Raw genomic sequence first — 24,792 nt, 5'->3', positions numbered from 1 at the left:
AGTCTGAGCCTTCATTTTCTCCCTGCTCTAAATCCATTCTCTTCCCATCTAATTCCACTGGCCTCTTCACTGACTTTTGCTCACACTGTAAAGGTTTACTGGCCAAATGACTGCAGTTATGTATTTTCTCTCTCAGTGTGCACATTTTACCTGTGCCGCTGCAATACTGACGCATTATATTACAGTAAATGGCAACATGTGTTTTATTTGCTAAAGCCCATAGAAGACATCTACAGTATTATAACTCATCACTAAGACAAATATTTTGACAAAAAAATGTCTTTTTAAAGATCTTTGTTTCTTTCAATCCAGAAGCTTCACATCATCTGGATAATCTTACTGTTTCTAAGCCATCCAATTATCAAGTCATTCTTCGATTTTTTTCAAGTGGTTTGTCGAGAATAATTTGTTGTTTATCTCAAGGTTTGATAGAAACTTGTCTTGAAATTACCACCATGTCACAGCAGGAGGCTTGGGAAAGTGGTTATAAGACCTGAATAAACCTTACACCTGGGGAGTTGTCAAAATGTTCACTTTACAGAATGTACTATACTGTACTTGGAAGATTTTAAAATGAACCCAATCGGGATCCAATACGTTACATCTTTTAAAGCCGACTGTATCACACAGTTGTATTTCGATTATATTGCATTTCCAATGGCTTCAGTCTATACTTGCTATAAATTGCTGATTTGATAAGACCAGTCAGGGAAAAAGCAATCTGCTTCATTGTGTTAAAGAAAGTCTACCTGCTATTGTACATACCTGGGACATTGCAATTTGCCATCTCTAGATGGCAAATTAACACACAAACATTTTGGTTACCCTAAAATACAAAATATATCCAGAAAGACAGATGTTGACAAAAGACCAAAAGCCTTGTCTTTAAAGTGTTAATAATCTGTGGCATTTAAAAAAAATCAGCAGTCTACATATTATATCTGACACACTGACTGTATGAATAATAAATATGCAGGTTGTACAGTGGGTCAGCATCTATGTACTGACGGAAAACAAGTGAAAGGTCATGCTTGTTTGTGCAGTGTCCCTCAACAGATGTGAAATGGCTGAGACAGAGATGAGCAAATTTTGGTAAAAGGGACCAACCGTTTGATGGGTCAATTATGTTAAAGGTCAGTGGTTATATAAAGGACATCCAAGGTCAAAGATATTTTTCTTTTTCTGTAATAACTGAATATGCTGGTGTTGGTGGCGGTGTAATTTTTATTGTTTGGTTTTAAAAAGGCAGCACAACATGTTCAAGTCCCAGTCTTTAAGGATGTTAACTTGAAAGACATTATTATACACCCTGACTAGCCAAACTATTGAAGAATGACCTTAATAGCTCAAAATGTGTAGCCCCCGAATATCGCACGATTGGAACTGTTCTGTTTTCCATAATTGTTGCCGAATAGGTTTAAAAAGTTTTGTGCATCAAGACACATTGCGTGACCATATACATTTGCATACACTGCACAAAGGGGATAGTCTAACGCAATTTATATTCTCCAAAATGTTGGCCAGTCAGTATGTGTTAAGATATTAACGTTCAGTACAAAATAAGAGAGTCAGGGTATTAATATCATGACATTCCACATTTTAGAAATGTTTTGGTTTTTTATCCTCATGCCTTATGTAACTCTTTGTTTTAAGGCTTTGTATTCCAGTACACGGTAGATTTGTTGTGTAGCCATATGCCAACTCCAACTTCTGTTTTCTAAATCAATAAGGGAAAGCGAATTTGCACTGAATCTTTAAATAAAGATCTTTCTTAAAGCAGAGTGGATTTACCAACCGTCACCACACTGAGATTTCCCTAAAGGTTACAATCACTTATTAAGTAGAAATGGTGTGCCAGAAGTCAGCACAGTCATTTCTTCAGCAAGTCTCATACAATAACATATTCATAGCAGCACTGACATAGGTGCTCACATAAAGGCACAAGTAAATTGATTGAAAGACAGGATTGCTGAATGAGCTGTGCTCAAGAGTTTCAGAAACAATATTACGAAAGCATTTCGTTTTCTAGAATATCCTCTCAGATAACACTAATAATAAATTGCTTTTTCTGAAGTCTTACCTCATCACATAAATTAATACAGTATCTGTTATTATCATTTATTTACAATGTAATCCTCAGAGAATCGGGTCCTCTTAAAATATTACATCTAGTGCAAATGTATTTGTTTCTCCTCTTCAAAAGGTCGATAAAGGACACCATAGTCAAGTGGATGGAGCTTGGTTTGAGCACCTGGGTTCAGCAGACCATTACAATTTGGTTTGCTGATTTATTTAAAGCAACACTGTACATCAGATGTCAGGTCCCACTTTTTTTTTTTTTTTTTGTATTGTAGAATCTGCATGTTCAGTTAATTTTAATAGACCATAGATTTGCTGCAGTGTTCACTTTTACTAGTGCCAAGGGATTTTTTTTTTTATTTAAAAAAAATAACAGAACACTAATAAAACTATGACTACTATGATGTTGTTGTTGTAGTTTACTGTTAGACAACATATTTAATAAATAAGACCGCAATCTCATCTTGCTACTTCCTGCACATGAATATATGTTTTTGCAGTACATTATTGGTCTGAGGTTAGCTCGTACCTTTCACAGAGGTGTTGGGTGGAGGCCCTTCCATCCTCAGGTTCCAGGGGGGATCCCCTTGATTGGCAAAGTCTCGCATTTTAAGATAGCTGATGGTGAGGCGGATGATGGAGGCCTTGTCGAGCTGGCTGGTGATGGCGCCTGGGAGCGGCAGGAGCTTCGCCAGCTCGTAGAACTCGAAGTTCTCCTTTCCACGACGAGAGCGGGCGGCATCTCGTGACTTCTCTTTTCTCAATGCTTGCAACCTGAAACAGGAGTTAGAAGAAACTATGAATAATCATCATATCGCCATATCATGTAGTCGATTCAATGCAGGATACAGGCACATTGGCTGAGCAGTAAGGGAAAGTGATCTGGCAGTTTTTTTTTGCCACACTTGCTCGGTTGAGAAAAACGAAATTCCATTCTCCACTGCAGTTAATCAAGAACCAATCACATGTACCCAACTAACCAGACATTTAAAATAAAAATACATATAAAAGTAATTGAATATGAGCACGTCTCTCAACTAACAATGTATTTTTGCAGATATTGATATTTGTGAATGCTGAAGCACTCCTCCAACACATGTTCTTAATTCATACAGACCAGATTCTTGTCAAAAACAAAAATCCATCACCAAATATTGTATGATCAATATGTCAAGATCACTGCCTAGTAGTTGTGTAGTACAATATACAGTTACTAGTATGTACCATCATATAAAAACAATGACAGCCCCAGTAAGTTACATACAAAATGCACCACAGCTTCATATCCCTTTCATCATCTCTAGCCGTATTATATTAAGTTAGCAATAAATCACACAGGGAGCTGAAAGTCCCCTAATAGGGTAACACTTACATTAATATTTAAGCACCACAAATGCAAAATCACTTAGGAAGGATTTGAAAGATTGGGGGTTGTATGAATTATATTGGAGTAGAAATTATTAAGCAATGTTAGGCACCAGCAAATACTGTTTATTATCGGAATGTATTGAACTCCAGTGTCCTAAATTGACATTTAACACAATGTGCCTTACCAATAAAACTGGAGAATTGCAGAAATGGCATTCAGCAATCAAGCTTTTTAAAAAAAAAAAAAAAAAAAAAAAAAAAAAAAAAAAACACTGTGGTTTTTCAAATCAGAACCATTCTGTTGTTGTGTACGCAGACCTGATCCTTCTTTTCTGATGCTGTATTCTGACATCCACAAGCCCACCTAAACGAGTTTTGAATTCATAATGTTTGCAATTTTCATATACAGGGAAAAGAACCTTACCACTCTGCTAATGCAATACTCAGTTGTCATAATCAATTTATGTTAGCTTTTGTAAGCATCAAGAGCATAATAGAATAATTTCACTACCAAATATAGATGCACATTTTGCCCTTATATCTAAGTCACAGATTGCTACTGTAGATCATCTCCGTAGCTACACGTCAGTAAAAAATGCAGTATTTGATGGTCTGTTGCTCACACAATATATAAAACCAGTTGTAATGGTTGTTTGGAGGCAAACAGTAACACAGCGGCAACATTTCATTTGTTCCACAAACTTGAAAGGCATTATGTTTAGCTGCCAAATATTTCTTCATGGGCTAGGGTTGTGTGACCTCCATACTTGCGTTATATTTATCACTTGCTACAAGAAGCGAATATGTTTTTCTATACATGAAAGCATACAGAATTTGGTCTATTTCTTAAATTACTTTTTAAGCACCTATCAACATAAGGGATGAAAGTATCATGTACCAAGACATTTCTTTACTCCAAGGCCATCCTGCAGGCCTTTTGCTTTTAAAGCTAGTTTAGCAATGCAACTATAGGAAGTTTCTGTACAATTCTGATAGCCAGGTAAAAGAGGAGTACAAAACAACTGGCATTTATCTTAGAAAGAAATCTGGTAAAACAACAAATGAAACCCCTTTTCTTCTCTCTCCATGGGTATTTCCTGACAACCACCAAGCCAAAACATTGAGCCAAACTTTCTTTCTCGTAATTCGTCTGTTTTGTGTCCCTATTTTCTGCTGTTTACTTTTTATAGCAACAGATTATTTTGCTTTCCCTTAAATTTACAGTGTGGTTTCTAAAACAAGCTGTAATATTTTAGTGATCTGGTATGCTTTTGTGTTCTGTACTTTGAAACAAGCCAAGACATTCTGAATGCTAGCATGTGCTGGAACCCTGTCTCCAACCTGCCAAACAAGTAAAGACATTGTGCTAGCCAGTAACTGTAAAATCCTATTGATTTGATTAGCTTTTTTTTGTTATACATCACCCTATAAACCCTTAATTTATAACTTACTGTTGAGAAAAAACCTCAGGATTGGAACCTGTGAATTCAGAATTTTAGAAGACTTAATTGCCTTCTAAACACATTTTTTATGTCAGTGGTACACATTTTTGCCTAAGTGGCTGTGTAAGTTGTTCAATTGCCATCAAACGTTAGGTCAGCAGGATTTATTGATAAAAACTCAAAAGTGATTCCAAACAGGAATCCTCAGACTAAAAGAAAAACCAATGCCCAGTAACAGAGAGCTTTTGCAAGAACCAATAATGGAAGATTTACCTCGGAGCAGCTTAACCTATTTCACACCTTAGATTTACATTTACCAGATCAGCTAATCACTTCACAATTGAACTTATCAGAACCAAAAAATATCAATTAAAGTGGTTGAAACTTCAGCAAATTATAATTTGCAGTAATTGCTTTCATCAGGGTAGAAAAGCCCACCAGAACAGAAATGTCACTTCAGATTAGTGTTCTCTCTCCTGAAGCTATGGATGACACTGCTGATATAGGACTAAATGCCAAGACCAATCAATTGCTTTTGTGACTCTGTTCCGAGCTGCAGTGAAAGAGGCCAGTTTCAAGGATCTACTCTCCATTATAGTAAATGCTATCTCCTTGGTAACATCATTTCATTTCTTATACATTCTGCCAGGATGCATTGTCCTAACAATGAAAGTTTGTGCAAAGGATGAATGCTGTCAGTTTATTACAATGAATTAAGTGTGAACTCTTGGCTACTACAAGAAAGTCAAGTGTTTTGATATGTGCAACAAAACTGCTCCATGCATGTGCTAAAATTCAGCTTGAATTTGAATAAATTTAGAAATGTATGGAATCTGTCAATGCTGCTTTATATACACTAGTCTTCAACTTCCAAGAGTTGACACACTTTTTTCTTATAAAAATATTATTTTAGATTGTCAACAGTTCCACCCTCCCATTGTCTCCGGTGTATAGTAGATAAAAGAAGGATACATTCAGACTGTATTTGTAGGGTAGAAGCAGCACTTGCAATTACATACATTTTAAAGAGATTCTCCTAAAACTAAGAATTCTAAAGTTCTCCCATTTGAATATGGGAAGTAGACTCAAAGCACAGTCTCAATGAAAGAGATGATAAACCAAGGCAATGAGACAAAAAGTAAGACCAAAGAGGTATTTTACTATATTGCACAAATGAATTGAGCACTATACTACAAAAAATATTTTTACATGTATTTCTGTTTTTGTGAATAGCAATGCACAGCATACATTTTATTTTCAAAGATACTACAGACTATGGTTGCTGTGAATACATATTCTTTTGCACAGTAAATGTGCGCACTGTACTTTGACTACCATTTAAATTGAAAAGCACCATATAAATCTCACTGAGAGCAATAGGGATCAATTGCTTAAAGCCAATGGCACCTTCTTCCAGTCAGTGGTGTTAACTAGTGTGACGGTATTGATTCTACTGTTACTGTCTGATCCGTACATTTTCATGACAATGGTATTTTACTGCCTTGTATTTTTATGCTTTTTTCTTATTTAAATACACCTGATTCTTAAAGTGTAAAAAAAAAAAAAACTTTTCAATACAATGCATATATAAATAAGGGCAAAAGGCACACATTCAATTATAGAGGATAAACATAAAACTGTGGAAACCAACTAATAAATTACAGGCAAAAAAAATAAATAAATAAAAAAAATCTATCAAGAAATACATTCTGATATACATTAACTATAACAACAATGGTCTGGACAACTGCAGAAATAATGCCAGCAAATTACTCTGTATTATATCCTGCTGGCAGGAAATAAAACCATTTTCTGTGAAATGACAACCCTCAGGTTTCGTAAAATCATGCATTGTGACAATATATGTTCACAATCCTTACTGGTATTTTTGCTGCATTAAAAAAAGGTATAACTCAGAGCTGGGACTTTAGCATGCTTGCCACTGCTAAATAACACTTGTATACTTATTAGAGAAAGGAGATTTAAGAAATCAAAGTGTACTAACAATAAATAACGGTGCAATCCACAACTGTCACGTCTCTCATACTGATAAACAACAGAGCAGCAGATTGGTCTTTCCCACGCACCTAACCTACTTTTCTTATTGCCAATCAAAATTAGAACGCAGGGTGAATACAATGGTGTGCTAATCAGGTTACTGAAATAGATGCGTTTTTGCTGAGAGTTTATTTCTTATATTTTGTTTTACACACCCTATCAAATAAATCATCCAGTTTATGAAATCATATTCTGCCAAAACAAAAATAAAAAAAAAAAAAATAACTTAAAATCATAAACACTGCAGTTTTTTATAACTTTTTTCATAACTCTGCTTCTGACACAACACTACAAATCAAATACAGTCCTTTTTTCTCTCAAGAACTGTGCGTCTCTTTTTCACAAACAAACGTTTACCATCCCCTTTAACCTCAGAGTTCCTTTGATCTTTGTCCAGCCTTCAAAATTTACTTCTGTTCTCCCCAAATCTTCGTCAGCTACACTGTTAATTTAGGAAATCATCCGTGAACAGAATGTATTGGCATGCTTTGTACATTTGCTTTGTATTCTTCAAAAAAAAAAAAAAAAAAAAAAAAAAAAAGGCAAAAAATGACTTACTGTTACAGATTTAAATGCCTTTCAATGTAAAATAAACAAATCACCATAAGGAACAGTACACATCAAAAACAAATTAAAACAATTTGTTTTGTCCGTTTTTTTTTTAAAAATGAACAATCCTCTACAAATTTAACAAAAAATAAATCCACTGACAACTTTCAAATTGCAATCTAGGAATACTTTATTTAAAAGTAATCTGGTACATGTTAATATTCCTATATCGTTTTGTTCATTTTCAGAATCACATTTTTCAAGTAATTCCATATATGATCTTATTTGTTACACAACCTACTTTTTTTAATTCATGCAAATCTGTTCTGATACCAAATGAATGCCGGGCAATCCATGAGTCATCATCATTTAATTCAAGCTGGCACATTTATTTTGAAGCTTACAGTTTTGAAATTACTTCTGCTACTTTATTTTGACTACAATACACTCTGAATTATCATCATTTGGAAAAATCTGATAAAGTAAGCAAGCAAGCAGTACATTAGTTTGAGTTTATTTGTACCAGAAGATAAAACTACACTCGTCAGTACAAGTAAGGAATATACTGTAGGTTTTCCAAGATGGCAAAGGAGGTGGTGCTTCAGACAGCATGTGATGTCAACTGTAATGACGTTGAGATTAAAGCACAGTAAAGACTCAATACGGTACAGTTGATGTCACAAATGGGTTTGTTTGTGATTTGTCGTAGAATAGCGCACATCAAACCAATCTGATGATCAGAAACAATAGAGAATATTAAAACAAAAGAAGATTGTAGAAATTACCCCTTCAAATGTAGTTTTCTTTAAAAAATCGGAATTAGTAACAACTTGGATTATACGAGTTAGCTCTTCTGTTCTAGCATAGACGCCTGCAATAAATTTACATTGTTTCATTATTCTTTTAGTTCTTGAAATGAGATGACACTTCGCTGCAGAAAGGACGTACGCCTGAAGGATGTTTTTCAGGCGATACCTCACAAAGGGCCATGTCAGTGAGCACTGTATTTACTGTTTGTTTTTTTCAGCAGGAAGTCAATTCAGTTTCATCAAGATGTCTGGTGACAATACTTAACAAGGGTCTGATGAACCTGTAGTTTTACCCAAAGGTATTCATTAAAAAGCACATCCACCAGCAACACAAGAGGAATGGATCATTGTAGGTTTTGGTTCGACCACCCAAGGAAAACCTCTCCCGCACTGATTGAGCAGTGCATCATATAGAGCAGGTGCTTGTCAGGACACAAGATCAACCAGCATGGGGAAAGAAGTATAACTGATATCAGTGCTAAAAACACTGAGATAAAGGCAGCAAAAGCCACGTGTGAGATCTGCACACTCACGCAAGACAGAAGTCATGACTGCCAGATGAGCTTTCATGGAAAGAAAATAATAAGAAATCAAAAATTTCTGCTCAAATGTTGTCACACAATAAGGAATCAAGCAATGAGGCCAGTGATTTTTCATAGAATAATGTAGCTATTTGTTTTGATGTTGATTTCTGAAAAATTGTTTGAAATTACTTCATTTAATCTGATTGCGGCAACATGATTTTAAAATGATATCACATTTGTTTTCCCAATTCTAACATAACTGAAGATGCAAATAGAAAAAAAAAAAAAACATTTATATTTCTAACCCATTAACTTAATGTATTAATATGGTGCTCAAAATGTACTACCATTAAGGAACAATCCAACACAAAACACACATTTAGTAAAAGCTGTTTTCAACAACAACTAACTAACAAAAACAAAAAAAAGTATTTAATTTAATTCCTCTGGTTCTCATTTTTACAGAAAACCGTGCAAAGAAACTAAAACAGTACAGCAAGACCCATCTACAGTGGCTACTTCCAAGACCCTCACTGATATCATATACCGTAGAATAGACGCAAATCGAAGAGAATAACCAGTCCACAGTGGCAGTCGTCCTTCTGGGGAACTTTTAAAAGGCACACACAAATATATACTGTATCTTAGTTACTTTTAAGAAAGAAAAAACATCTGAAATGCAAACAATGCCCTTGTTCTTGTGTCTATATGCAGGAACAAAAAGGCTTACCTGCTGGGGCAGAACAAATAGTCGCAGTATTGTATTGAACTGTCTGCTTTACACAGCTCCTTATCTGCAGGAAATGGTGCCAATCAATGACTTCTGAAGCTACAGTATCAACGTCATGAAATGACTCAGGCTAGTCACATAGCTTTTTACACCAACACTAATTTCTAATGCACACTGACAAACAGTAATTACGAAGCCAAATGCTGAAACTGTAGTCAGGAAAAGCTGCTTCGCTCTGATAAGTAATTGGAGTGGATTTGGGTTCACATGACACAGTAGTATTAAAATGATGCTTTTCAAATGGCTCTGGAGTTGCTGCAGTCAATGCACTGAAATAGTTTAATGAAACAGTTTTTTTGTGGCCCTGCTCGGTTTTTAGTGTCAAAGGCCTCATTTAGAGGACTGGAACGACATCATGGTGAAATTATGTCACTGCGCTGCAGCAAAACAATGCCAATGTTGCAGTGGCTCCGTTCAATAATCTACTTTCAGTATGTAATTAAGGGGCCTGTTGCAGAGTGATGGCAGCAACTCAGCTCAAAGGATCATCACTCTGCAACAAATCCAGTTACTAGTAACTGTGAATAAACTGATTCGCCGCAATACAGGTAAACCAATCATTATAATGAAGGCATGAAGCCTGAAAATCAAAACATCAATGCTCTGAGATCCTCTCTCAAAGGAAAAAAATAACAAAAAATCACATGAATATTATACAAGTAGCAAGACGCACCTTAGTAGCAGGTAGAATTTATGTGCCCCATTGTTTTTTTGTTTAATAATTAATAGAATTATCTTATTGGTCCTTAAATGTGTTTCCAAATGATCCAAGGCAATTGTCAGCCACTGATTTCCTCAGTTAAAACCAGACAATTATTTTTCTCTAGTGCTGCTAAAGGTGACCTAAACAGGGGGATTGGAGTGGTTGACCCATGTCTGCCTGCCCAAGTCTTTTTTTTTGGGGGGGGGGTTGAATTCCACGGTTTTCTTACTAAAATAAAAGACAACTATACCACTGGATTTTAAAATAACTAAATTAAAATCGAAAATCTGAAAACGATAATTTAACAGAAGCCAAGGCTGTATGTAAATGTTTTAGAATGCCACTAGCTTTTAGTAGAGCAGTGTGCCACTTTTTATGAAACTACTATTTAGGTAAATAGAATATTAATGCATCAACATGAAATGCCCTCTACTGTCCATACATATCTGATATTAAAAGTTGCAAGCATTAGTCATAATAACCTGGTTTATTGCTCTGCACATGCAATTGCTAAAGATTGCAGTTGCATTCCTGTCTGTGCTAAAATATAATTCTCTGGCCAATTCCATTTACTGTAACACACAATCAAGTACTTCCTAGACACATTTCAAATTTGCAAAAGAATGTTTAATATTTACATTTCAAGTGCTTTCATTTTTTACTATTGCAGGATAAACTGAACAGCGTCTCGGTATGCATTAGCCCTGAAGCTACTCTAAGCTACAACTGGCTGCTCTGTAAGCAACGGAAAACAATCCCTGAAGACTCAGAAGAAATACCAAGGATTGCAGATTCCTGCTGTTTGATACAAGGCAGAAGAAACAACCAAAACAACTCAGTGGTGTATATATTTCTAATTCAAAACACACAGCACAAAATTCTACAATAATTACAGAACTACCCAGCACAAGCCAGCAAACCACCTGATCTCAAAAACATGAACAACCTACAATCCAGGTGAGCACCTCATTAAAAGAAAAACATATACAAAATTATCTACTGGCATACTGTAGCTTCTAAATATTAAAGTACGCATGTGGCCAAATCTTTCCTGATAACTTAATTTTTAGTGATGGAGATGACTAACAGTGGCTGAAGAGACTAGGCATGCTGTAGGTCAGTGGTACTCAACTCTGATATCTGGCCTTTATTCCAACCAGGTCCTAAATTAGTTGCCTCTTCGCAGCTTCAGTTAACTACATAAGAACCTGCTTAGAGTAAAAACCTGGACTGGATTAGATCTCAAGGACCAGAGTATCACTGCTGTAGATTGTTAATGCTTTTTATTCAGAATTTACATTATATCCAATCAAGCATAACACATAGATGTTACACAATATTACACAGTAGTATACAGTGCATTAAATCAATTATTCTAAATGTCCAGATGCATCCCCCCCCCCCCCCCCCCATTCCCCATTCTGACCGGTTTGTGGCCCCGACCCCTTCTCTCTCTTTCACACGCATGCTTTTTAACAGTGAGAATGGAGGCTTTAATACTCAGTATTCTTCTAAATCAAAGCACTTTGCTCTCTGTATTGTCAAGCAAGGACATTTAAGTTCCTCATTAAAGATTTCAGATTAAATCCTCCAACCAACCTGAAACAGTTGGCCAGGTAGCACTAACAGATTTCATAAAAGCAAAATGAGGTGATGTTATTGCTCCCAGCCCCTCAACTAGTGGCTTTACACTGACAGCATAATCAGTCAATTCAATCAGAGAAATTCTATAGTACAATGCTAATTTTCTTTTACTTTTTCTTTTCACTGTTAGATCAAGCCACCTGCTAAAAGCACCGATGTGGAACGGCTCAATATTAGCTCTGAAATTAGTAGCAGTCCCCAGTTAAATACTTGCCACATTCAGTAGACACTGTTAATGGCACATAAGCCCCTCATCTGGGAACTACACAATTACTTGAGTGAGTCTCTATCCAAATCATTCAGACAGTTAAAATAAAAAAAATTAAAAAAAAATAGAAAACCGTTACACAGTCTCATGTTTTAAACTAGTTTTGCTGGAAAATATCACCTTCCAAACAGAGAAGGCAATACTAATAACAAAACTAAAAACAGATGTTCACCAAACAGTATGTGCATTAAAAAGCTAAACTCAGTCTGCCCAGGGGTGAAAGAATTGCCCGCCTATGTTGTTTCTCATATGATACTATACATTATTTCTTCCTTCCTTAGAAACCAGATTTGGATTTTACACACAACAATGCACTAAAGCAGGTAGCACAGATTCCACTGGGCCAGCAAGCAACAAACTCAGCTTGAGGCAAGACTTGGATGTAACATGTTTACCGTCTTCCCAGCAGGGTGTCTTGGAACACTGCTATTTTGATGTCCTTTTGCTTTTTGTTTTTCACATATCTCAAAACAGAAATAAAGCACATGAAACATCATTGTACAGTAGGTGCTAAAGGGCTAAATGCCGTGCTCCCTCGATGATCCACCATTCAATAACAAATTTAATACACTGTTAGGCCAGGTTGACAGTAAATTGTAAAAATCCTATATTTTCCTCTATAAAGGCTCTTCACCAGTTCACTGTTTTCAATATTTCATGTCAGATAGTGAAATAAGGAGAAGGAGGGAGCACTATATACAGTATTTGAAAAATAACATTAATATTGTATTGCTACAACATCAGTTATTCTACTGCAAGAATTGGCAAAAACACATTACCTACCATGACTGTAAATACAAAATTAGAGGTATAAATACATATTTAAAAGTTAAATCATCATGCTCTATATCCACTCTATGTACTGCAGTGCCATAGTGCCAAAGCAAAAGCTTGGTGATGAGACTGAAGAGATTCAACCAGTGGGCTGGTCACAACAGCACTACTACTACTCTGTGCACCCAAGCCATTTTAAACTGTTTGTTATTTACCATGATTTACAATTCTTAAATTGTGACTTAACATGTGTGTTGTGCTGAAGCAATCACTATTTCTTCACTATGTTTACTATGGTATACCACATTTTGCTTTTATAAGGGCTATCTGTGTACGGCATACTGTAGTTATAGCCATGTAGACTGTGTAGACATAATAAGAAACTGTTGAGCACATCTTGACATTTTTCACTTTAATAGCTAAGAAAATCAATGTGGATTTACTCTGTATGAAAAAAAAAACAAAAACAATAAGAACCTGGGGCTGGGAGTGTTTTTATATCTTGTCTGAATGCAGCATGTTTTTAGGGAGAATGGGGGGGACGGGACATGACCATGCACAGTATTAGTTGCTTCTTTTACAGCCTAATGATCTCCAGCTTCTTTTAACCTCAGCAATAAACAGAGAAATGCCAGCTACTCGAGTGCATCTCTCAACCTTTACCAACTCACTTGGCTTACCCTGCTCAGCAGGAAGGTCTGTCTGCACGAGTCAGGCAGCAGTGATCAGAGACATCTACAATAGACTCCTCACATGGTCGTCGATGGACAACCTGTACAAGATTTATGCCTTAAATAATAAATGAACAAAACACCTTGAGGTAATTGGCTGTGCGAGAGTTTCACACTACGCCAGATAGCTTGTTTGTGAAGCACAAAATAAGCTTAAATATTTAATGAACAATGCAGCAGTTTGGAATTGGCCTGATTTTTACAGGCTTTAAGTGCAGTTCTTACTGAGAAGATGATCATTGTGAAAAATGTGCAGCCTTTAAAGTAAGAAAAAGGTTATACCATAACTACCAGTCTGGGCTTACATGTAGGCAGTAATAATAATAATCTGTGATATTTATAAATAAAGCCCACTTCTGATATCACAGATGTTCTATGTGAGGGATTTTATTGTAATTTATGTAGTCTTAGCCAAGATGTGACAGCATTGTAAGTATTGATTTACATAAAACAATAATTTTAAGCAAAATGTTTTTCAATATTTAAAAATGGAATTTGGTATAACCATATTTTCACTGGGTAGTCAAAAGCTGAAAAATGCCCACATCAAAATTCACTGGATCACTAAACTTTAATAAAAGCATGTTTTCATACATAGTTTGCTCTTTTTTTATCCTATGCATGGCTGCCATTGGATCTCAGTTTCCGTCACAATAGTATATTCATCTAATCATGTGTGCGGTCTCAACACTGGATATGTTTCATTCAGTGTGCTACTGCATTACATTGCATGCCTGAAGAATTTACATTAGCAAGGCAGATGAATTATATATTATATACCTTGAATACTGTATTGGAACAACCAAAAAAAGTAAGTATCTAGGTAATTAAACATTAATAAATGTATATAGTAAAATAAATACATAAAAACACAATGGACTTGTGGATTAGTATACATTAGACAACATTACTGCCATAACCATAGTCACTTTGGGGTCAATCCGCATTTGATAGCCAACAGTGCCACTTGGTATTTGACTCTGTATTACCCTGAAAATGTCTGATGAACCTTTAAAAATACTGAGGTACAGAAGGCAGTTTTCCACCACGTAACGAAGTGCATTCACCCAATATTGTGCAGAATAATAAACTTCTGTGCAATAGAATGGCTAGCCTTGCCCAAGACTGCCCCTACAGTTTGAGAATGTGTTTATCCAAGGACAAGTTATTTCACCTTCCCATCTGTCCTGTGAAATGTGTAATGTGTAAGACAGGTGGCCTGTTGGATATGTAAAGCCCCGTGGATGCAAATATGATTAAGAACTCACATTAGCTCTCATGCGAATTCTATATTTAATGAAACAAAAAAATGCTTAACTAACTAACTAACTAACAACATAAATAAGGTGAAGACAGACTGAACTGAAATTGAAAAATGGCCTGCTGTAATTTGATGGCTTTTATTTCTGTGGCCTAGGTTTGGCAGTAACCCAGGAGTGAAGTGACCGTAAATTGAAGACCAGTGGATGAAGACCTCATCCTGCTTGTCTGAATCAGAGAGGTAAAATGAGAAAGGCTAACCTGGATTTGGTATTCCTAAAACCCAGACATCAGCTTACATTTTGTTTTGTAGAAAATACTTTTGTAAAGGGATTCCACTGCAATAGACATGGTATGGTATGTACAAAAAACATCATTGCTATAATTATTTCCCCTTCAATGTGCTATTGTTTATCTTCAATTGAAAATATTTTAGCTGAGCACCTGGGACTTTAATTACACCATAATATTTATGCTTTTAAAAAAGAAAAATACAAAATAAAAATAATCATCACTTCTGTTGTGTGGACAATCTGTATCTAGCCAGAGTCTGACAATGTTAAATGTATTGCCCATGTAACAACCCTTGTTTTATTTTTCTACCTTCTAAGTATCTGAAAACTGAGTCAGTAATTAAAACCAAAAAAAAAAGTGTAATCTGTTTTTCATATCCTCAAGGTTTATGCACTACTTTTGTATAAAATAATATGATTTTAATGGCAATGCATTTAAAATACCCCTTATCAGAAAAGTTATTTAATTTTGTTTGCTAGTAATGTCATTTTGCTTCAGCTTTTCTAAGCTTAAGATTGTGCACTCTCAAGGTGCTTTTAAGTGTATTTTTTTTTTATTCAGCAAAAAAGTAGAAAATGCATTTTCCAGTCTCAGTCTACAAAGCAATACTGCAATTTTAATTGACACTGTCTTCATAAATCATGCTAATGCAATTTGAAATGATTTAAAGTGACTTACATTTGTTCTCAACAACAATGCCTTTATTTTTTTTGTTCCATTGTAAAAATGTATTCGGATGGTGTATATACCTTTTACAGAGCACTGGGTATATCTTTAAACTTAGACAAAAAATAAAAAATGTAATACAACTACTATAATAATAACAATAATATTTTAAATACAAATATAAAAAGGTTTTAAAATGAATAACATCTATTTGTGCAAAAAAAAGGAAGAACATACCACAGATAACGTGAACTATGTGTATGACATCAAATAGTGCCAATAAGGACTATGACGAGCTATGTAGAGTAATGTATAGTATGTATAGTACACTGTAGTAGTGTATACATTGAATGGCTTCTGAATATGTTTTCTTGGAACTAAACCTACTCTTTCAAAAGCAAACCTCTAAAGACTCGTAATAAAACTCCAGGTGAGGCTCAGTAGTGGCATCTGCTGTTCTTGTATTAGAGGCTGAACTCAAGAGTCCATTATCAGACCAGCACATTTACATGTAATGCAGGATCACCACACATGTTTATTCATTATGGAATGCGCCAGCCCTGCAAGGTGACTATCTGTCAGAAACTGGCAGGAGGCTAATTCTATAACATAGATACTGGGGCTATTCAGCTATTGTCATTTAGCACATTTTAACAGATATGGTATTTTGTAAAAACTCTAATGCCACACATTATAGATTATCCTATAACGTTTCATTAATACACATCTAAACCTACTTGTAATGCTGGTATTGCAATTTAAATCATTTTTTTGTTGCCACACTAAGAAACACAGTAAACATTAGTTAACACCTGGCACAAACTGAATGTGATTCATCCACATTAAAGCTCTCTCGATCCAGCTGAGTTTCTTAATCCACCCACCCCATTTTTTTTAATCCTATGCCAGCTTCTTAGAAATATGTATGCATATATTTATCCGAACTTGACTGGATTTTAAAGTTTTACGTGCTGGCATGACTGAATGTTTATGGTATGATGTGTAAATGAGGGAACAAACCTTATCAAGAGATTGCTGTTTTTTTTTTTGAAAAAAACAGAAATGCAAGACCTACATTTGACAATCCTATTACATATATTCTGCTGGTAAAAAGACTGGTTCCTAGACATGCATTTGGAAAAATAAATGAGATAAATTCATATACAGCTGCTGCAATGAGTCACAAAAATATGGGGGCACTAACACAATAAAGGATTTTTAATGGCCCACTCACATAAAACAGATCCAATCTCTCACTTGGTTAAAAAAAAAAAAAGACTGTGAAAACACTGCTTTCAAGATATCTTTGCATTTCAAGATTTCTCTGTTATATGACCTTCCTTGAATCATACTGTGCTTTTGACTCTTTCCTGATTTTATCTGAATTTCATAAATTACCAATAATTTTGGAGCTGTAGTTCTGCATTACAGAGCCAAAATAAGCACGCCAGTAACTAAACTGCAGTCCTATAAATGTGCTGGTGTTCAAATGCTTTTTTGTTTTGTTTTGTTTTTTAATACAGTCCCAATATACTAAACAGCAGTATTATTGATTATGTAGTTGTGTGGGGAGCCAATAACCATAACACTGTTTATAAATAAATATTTAAAAAAATCAATGATAATAGACCGATCTGGCTAGAATTAAGATCACAGTCAATTTCAATCACAACATGCTCTTTTCATATGCTACTCTGTATCTGTGCACACTGAAGTATGTACTATACTCCCAAAACCATTTAGTAAATGGTGATCCTGGCAGCTATTTACTCTTCTGTCCATTCCTCTACACGTGCACATATTTGTGGGGTTGTCCAGAAAAGTGCATATCAGTGGCAGGTCCATTAAAGCTGCAGTGTCATGTTCAATGGTATACTAACCTATGATTCTTGGGTAGCTGCTTACTATCTTCCTCCATTGTTTGACCTTCTTCAGAAACCAGGCCTTGAATGGCTGTATAACTTGTTCACATTACCTAAAAGGTAGTTTTAGCTATAGTCATATATACCATCTCCCAACTGAAGCCTTCATGCCACTCTATAAACAAAATATACTCAATCCCCTGCTGCAGGGCTTCCCAAGCCTGGTCCAGGAGACCCTGTGTCTTCTGGTTTTCATTCCAACTGAGCTCTCAATTAACTATACCCTTAATTGTATTAATAATTAGCTTAATTATACCTTTTTAATGGTTCTCAGCTCCTAAAGAGTTCAAGCTACTTATAAAATGAGCTGAAAACAAGTAAAAAGGTATAATTAAGCAAATTATTAGTGCAATTAAGGGTATAGTTAAGTAATTGAGAGTTCAGTTGGAATGAAAACCAGCAGACACAGGGGTTCCCCAGGACCAGGGTTGGGAAGCCCTGCCCTACTGACTGCAGCAACAGGTGGTTCTTGCTGTCACCTGTACACGGGTTTGTAAGGTAAAAATATTCTTACAATATGAAAACTAATTAATTACAATGTTCATGGTATCATTTTGGTGGACAACTGCAGGCTGTCCTCCTGACATGGCATATTATGCTCCTCAAACACATATTCCAGCTATGTAGCTTTAAGTCTAATGCTTGACTCCAGGTCTTGTCAATCTCATCTCGTTAATATTAAAAAAAAAAAAAAAAAAAAAAAAAAGCCTTATAGGCATGATGTGAACCAATTAATTGCACCTGAAATACTACCAAACTACACTCCTGGAGTGATCACATGCTCAATCCCAAATACTCTTGTCAATCCTGTGCTGCTGTAACAGCTGTATAATTACTGCATTCCACATCTACTAAAGACTGCTGCAATACACAATTCACAAGAAAAATGTTGCTTTAGGCTCCCAAATTAGATATTACATAGACCTGAATGAACTTAATTTGTCTTTGATGTTCATTTTTCAGAAGCTGTCAATTATATCTGTGCTCAACATTTTTGTTCTTTATATGCTCATTATTTTATAGTATGGTAACGGCACTCTGAAAATCAATAGAAATGTTTACTGTAATGTTGTCTGTTACATTTGATCTCACATACTGTATCAACCCAATGCAAACAATCGTCACCTGCAATTAAACCATTCGGATGTGTGTGTTCACATGCACTGTCCAAGCACTGGGAACTGTTGACAGGTTGGGCGGAACTGAGGATGGTAAGGGCACTTGCCTGTAGGAAGTAAGCATGAGTTATCATCTCGATGGAATCCAATGGTGTCGTTATTTTTGTTGTGAGTGCAGAACTGCACTCATATACACTTTTGACGGGGAGATTTCATATTAAAGTCAATCCTTGTGTTTGAGACTGATCATATAAAATAGACAAACTTGATAAAATGGTGGATCTTCAATGGTTTGCCACTAGTTAATAAATGTTCCTAAACTGAAAAACATGTTGGAATATGGAAATATATAGTTTTATATGAGGTAACTTTTTTTAGTAACCAATTGATTAATCACTGATTTTAAGTATTTTGTACTCAGGAGTAGCAAAACATCCTAGCGTGAAACATTTGGTAAAATAGGAACTTCAATCTACTCAAATGTATTATGAAGTACCTCAAGATAGAATACTCTCGTGTCGAGTAAATTGCTCTGCATAATGAAAAAATTGATCCAAATAGACCCATGTTTTTAACTGACTCTTCTCAAAGCTGTTGCCAATGAACAAGTGGCTTTGTAGTCCTCTGTTATTTATTGCTGGCACCTCAGTGGGAGTATTGTCCTTCTAAAGGTGAGGCCTGGGAGACAGGTGTTCTAGCCTCTGAAACCTACAGTAGACGCTGCCTTATTGCACGACACCAACTCCAAATTCCTCACATCAACAATAAACCTGTGGACAAGCAGGATATCGCTGTGCGTGAAGCTTCTTAGTGGAGCCGTCCTCCATAGATTACATCTTTAAAAAGGAAAGAGTACAAGCAGGCAGACTACATTTTAGAGGGACTTTCTTTCTAGTGAAGACTGTGTATTCTCCAAGCAGTCCTTAAGGCAGCTCTCTCTTATAAACAAGGTGATTGTTCTATAGTAAACCTATGCAATAAATTATTAAATCCCCTCTTCTGTTGAAAGCACAGGTAGCAAAGAACAAACTGGTAAATAATTGAAAGCCAGATGCATGCATCGGAACTGAAGTCCTATATTTTCAACAATCTAAGGAAAGTAGCTCAGGATGAAAGATCAGAGAACAAAGTTGCAGTACAGACTACAGAATCCACAGCAAATGTTTTGGACACATCGAAGCGTAAATCCATATTGCATGTTCAAAATGCCCTCAAATAGTCAAATGTAAAAAAAAAAAAATGCATTAACACAGCCAGCAAGAGTTGTACCAATCAATAAAATCAGTTAATATAAAATCGTAGATAATGTAGTGCCTTTAATTCACTTACATTTCCTCCAAATTAAATCTACATTAAATCCCATTAGCGCAAGTTTATTTATATTGAAGCATTTTAATCTTAGACAACGTGCTATCTTTACTGAGCCACTGTAAATATATTTAACACACATTCTAGCCTTTTATTTTGTTTTTTTTTCATTTCATCCACGTAGTGTTGCTTTACTATTTAATAAATGGGTGATACCAATCCCATGAAACATATAAAATTGGTATTTCCCAAGCAAGGTTATATCTACCTGCTAATAAAACATGTAAATATGGTTCTTAGTTGGGGGTTTTTTCAGCCTGTGTATATTCCAGCAATGAGGACCTTAACCTCCTAGGAATCCCATCATGCTCTCTGCAGCATTCTATCCATTCCAGCAAGTGCTTAATCTTTAAATTAAAGTTTGGGTCTTTCAAAACACACCCTCTAACCAAATGAGACAAACAGTTTAAACTGTCAGCAGCCAAAGTTTTCAGACAAAGTGTATTAGCCAACATAAAACTATTTTAGACTGATGATGTTAACTAAATGCACATATTACATTTATCCATAATTAATTTAAATTATTTTAAAACTGACCAACTGCTAGAACTTGTATGTTTCTAAAGCCAAAACAAAGGACGTGGTGAAGCAGCCTCTAAAATTTGAACAGAATGAGGTATAAAATGTGTAAATCTTCATCTCAACATCTTCACATTCTGTCCTGATTTGGAATCCCTGTAGATATAATGTACATTCTACTCCATGACAAACTTCATTTAAAAGTAAAAATGTAATTTGTATTTATTTATTTTTTAGCTGAACTCTGTGAATACTGACATATTTCTACATTTAAATATCAGAGTTTAGCAATGTTAAATCGAACACTAAAGGGATTATTATTTAAATCCAATCAGCAGGTTTACCAAAAAAAGTACGAAAGGGTTTTTGCTTTCTGCAAACATCATTATTTGTTGCCAGTAACAACTTGTTTTATAATGCTTAATGAATGAAAGTGTGGGCAATTAATGGACCCTTGCATAGTAGTAACATAATTCAAGTGCAGTGGGAAGGAATTGGCAATACAGAAAGATTACAAGCTTTAGGGCAGCCTTATTAGGTTCCACTGTTGTTAGATCATTAAAAATCAGTTAATTATTCAGGCTGCTTGTTTCTGAAGTTAATAATCTACAATATTAACAAAGATTCTTTTTTAACAAATGACTTTTTAGTCATGAAAAACAAGAATATATTGTTCGAGTTCCAAGACTAATACTTTAATCAAAGCAAAAATCAAAACAAAAATCATGCATTTTCCATTGAAAGGAAACTTTAAAGATTTTAACCTCTCCAATATCTGATGCATGTGGCACATGCCTTGTTATTTCTGATATGTTTGAAAAGGCATGTCGCATCTAAGAACTAAGTGGAATAAGAACTCAAACCTTTTTTTTTTTTTTTTATTTAAGTACAGATTGTCATCTTTTGCTCGCCATCCTAAAAGCAGGTACAGCAATGGACCTTCCCACCCTGTCTCACTGATATGCCTCAAGACTGCTGTAACATAGATTGCACAAGACATTTTAAAAACAAAGCTATTCTAACTTGTATTCAAATTGGCATCAATGTTATTTAGAACATAGTCCAGGTAACAGCTGTAAAGTTTAGGCCTAATCTGAAGTGTAACGGCTGCATAAATAAAATCCCCATGGCAACTAAATGTGCTACTAGATAACACAGGAAAAAGGATTTATGTGTTTGCTGAGCTGTCTTACCCTAGAGAGATTCTTCAGGCAAATACAAGCCACCTGCCACATGTTATATTAAACACGATCTTCAGAGCGAATTCTTTACTTCTTTATTTTGTTTTAAATAACTGGTCAAACAAGTTTCACTGAACATCCTCCTTCTGCTTTGTTTTTCTTTAGGATGTATTAGTTATTTAAAGGATAAGTGGAGCTACATTTAATTTCCAAGTTTTTTGATGTACCTTTAAGTAGCAGTAGTGTGCTTTGTAGAAATCAAACTGCAATGCAACAGAGCCATGAAATTTATCTTCATAGAATTGAAGGTTTCCTTGAGAAGACCTGGGACCAAGGCAAGCATGTCAGCTTGTAGATCAGTTAGTGATGTAGTATCCCTGGGAAAAAGGCAGTCCTCTCACGCTGAAGGAGGTCATCTTTAATACAAATGGTTGGGATACATGTGGGAGCGAAAGGATTTAATAATGTACCAAACACCTTTTTAAAAGATGTTTGTACCCATGTGTGTGTGTTCTCTCTAGTAGTAAAATGAAAAAAAAAAAAAAAAAAAAATCAGATGAACTGACAATACGGAGGTTAGAAGAACAGTCACATCACATTACATAGATCAAGATGAGGTTTGTGTGTGTGTGTGTGTGTGTGTGTGTGTGTGTGTGTGTATATATATATATATATATATATATATATATATATATATATATATATATATATATAATGATTTATATAATATAATGAAAAATACTGATTTAGACAGATTCTTGATAACACTTTAATAAAAGTACTTCATATTATATTGCAATAGTCTTTGCTCCAAGGTCCGAGTTACAGATTACAGCAACCGCATCTGTCAAAGCAGCAAGTACTAATATGTTTGTGTTTTTCAGTTGCTTCTATGCTATACTATACCTTAGAAGAAAGAAGACAGAGATAGAAAATGAATTGAATGACAGTGTACCATTGTGTTAGGTTTCAGTAGTAACCATGCAGCGCTTGTGGAAAGCTCTTGGAACTTAAACGAACAGACAACTTACAACTAACGTTTGTTCCTAACATATCCACAGCTAATTACGTAAACTACACATACAGTACAGTAGGTGTCCGGTATGTAGAATAACATTTTATAGCACAGCTTAATAGGTGCCAGAACCTATAAAAATCGACAGTGTGTGGAAAAACTTGTTTGAAAACATTTAGATGAGCGGTTCAAAAAACAGGAAACAAAAACCCATACATATAGACAGGCAGACAGTTGCCCAAGTTGCTACACCCCACATGTGGATAATAAAGCATTCACCAATCTACAAATCTATCAATACCATATGGAGCTAGCATACTGTACATATCATTTACTGTGAAAACTCATAAAGGCAAATGTGCAACTAGAATACACAGAATGTCTCTTTTTTTTTTGCATTGCATAATGTGTGTTAACTTCTACAAAGTGCATGTAAAAAAAAAAAAAAAAATTAAAAGGCATTCTGTGGGCTTGAGTAAAGATGTTTCAGTGTTACACTCCCTGTGGAATATGGAAAAACTGCACAACTGCTTTTATCTCAGTAGTTTGGTAACTTTTAACAGGTTCCAAAGCTTTAAATGACAAAGCCTCCCTGAGTCACACATCATGTGTAAACGCACAACCCACATAGCTATATTTTATAGCTATATTTCATATATATATATATATATATATATATATATATATATATATATATATATATATATATATATATATATATATAAATTACCAATTTAACCAATAAACATGTAAAAACAGAAGGCTAATCAATTTTCATAATCAACCTTTTTTAACACATATATAAAAAACAGAAACATACAGTATGTTAACCCAACTCCCAGCCAAGTCTTCCTACAAACAGCTAGTACAGTGCATGAATGCAACACATCTTCTGGCTGGTTCTGCATGCGGATGCTATGTGATGTGATGGACTCTTGATTTACACTTAAGATACAGAGCGATACAGCCCTGCCTTTGCAATGAGAACTAGTGCATTACAACAGATAAATCCTGTGGAAAATAGTGTTCCAATAAGGGAAACAACATAAAAGCACATCATTTTATAGCTCCATCAACTGAATTTAGATAGTGTTATTGCCGGGGGTACAGTAAGCAAGGTTGTTTATGCGAGTCATGTAGCTCCTAAAGTTGAATGTGTGCTGGAATACTGTACAACGCTTCTATTACTAAGAACATACAGTCTGCACTGGTGTTTTTTTTTTTTACAATATTAAATGAAAATGTTATAATGGTGCGCCATTATTGTTTAGATCCCGATCCTATCTGGAGGGAAGGGGGGAGGAAGGAGGGAATTACCATGGTGATGAGGTATGTTGTTGCCCTCCAAGGTGGAGTGTCTTGGGCCTAGAAGCTGAACAGGAGCTGGCATTAGCTGGCCTCTCCCAGTAGGGGTCGCTGTGGAGAAACGTGAAAATCTCTTAAATGCTTTCGGACAGAAGATGACTAAACCCCCCAAAATAAACTCATGAATAGTCAAAATAAATAAATATAAAATAAAAAGATTTCCAAATCTGATGTGTTTTTTTTTCAGTTCTCTAGTGTTATCAAGAGATGTGTGCACTTTTGGAGATTAATATGAAAGCAAGAATTTAATTACCGGTCTGCTAGATTCTACCCGGCAGACTATCTATGACTATTCCATCAGCTTTTCCAAGTGCAATGTGTCATAACTTTGAAGGCTAACTTTAA

At 35.3% G+C, this 24,792-nt stretch overlaps 1 protein-coding gene across 4 annotated transcripts in view; it reads right to left on the bottom strand.

Annotated features, from left to right (window-relative positions):
- Positions 1–24,792, bottom strand: part of LOC121329793 (neuronal PAS domain-containing protein 3-like) — a 232,055-nt gene that overhangs the window by 155,007 nt on the left and 52,256 nt on the right. For 2 of the 4 annotated variants that reach the window (XM_041275604.1, XM_041275606.1), the window contains exons 2-3: positions 24,400–24,498; positions 2,609–2,853 (exon numbers count right to left, since the gene is read on the bottom strand). In XM_041275604.1, coding sequence (XP_041131538.1) covers positions 2,609–2,853; positions 24,400–24,498 — 344 coding nt within the window. The remainder of the gene's footprint in view (positions 1–2,608; positions 2,854–24,399; positions 24,499–24,792) is intronic. The other 2 variants (XM_041275605.1, XM_041275607.1) reach the window with 1 other exon arrangement.

The sequence above is a fragment of the Polyodon spathula genome, chromosome 17 (assembly GCF_017654505.1).
Source record: "Polyodon spathula isolate WHYD16114869_AA chromosome 17, ASM1765450v1, whole genome shotgun sequence".
Taxonomy (NCBI): domain Eukaryota; kingdom Metazoa; phylum Chordata; class Actinopteri; order Acipenseriformes; family Polyodontidae; genus Polyodon; species Polyodon spathula.
The sequence above is the reverse complement of the archived record's forward strand: the minus strand, read 5'-3'. Positions and strand labels throughout refer to the sequence as shown.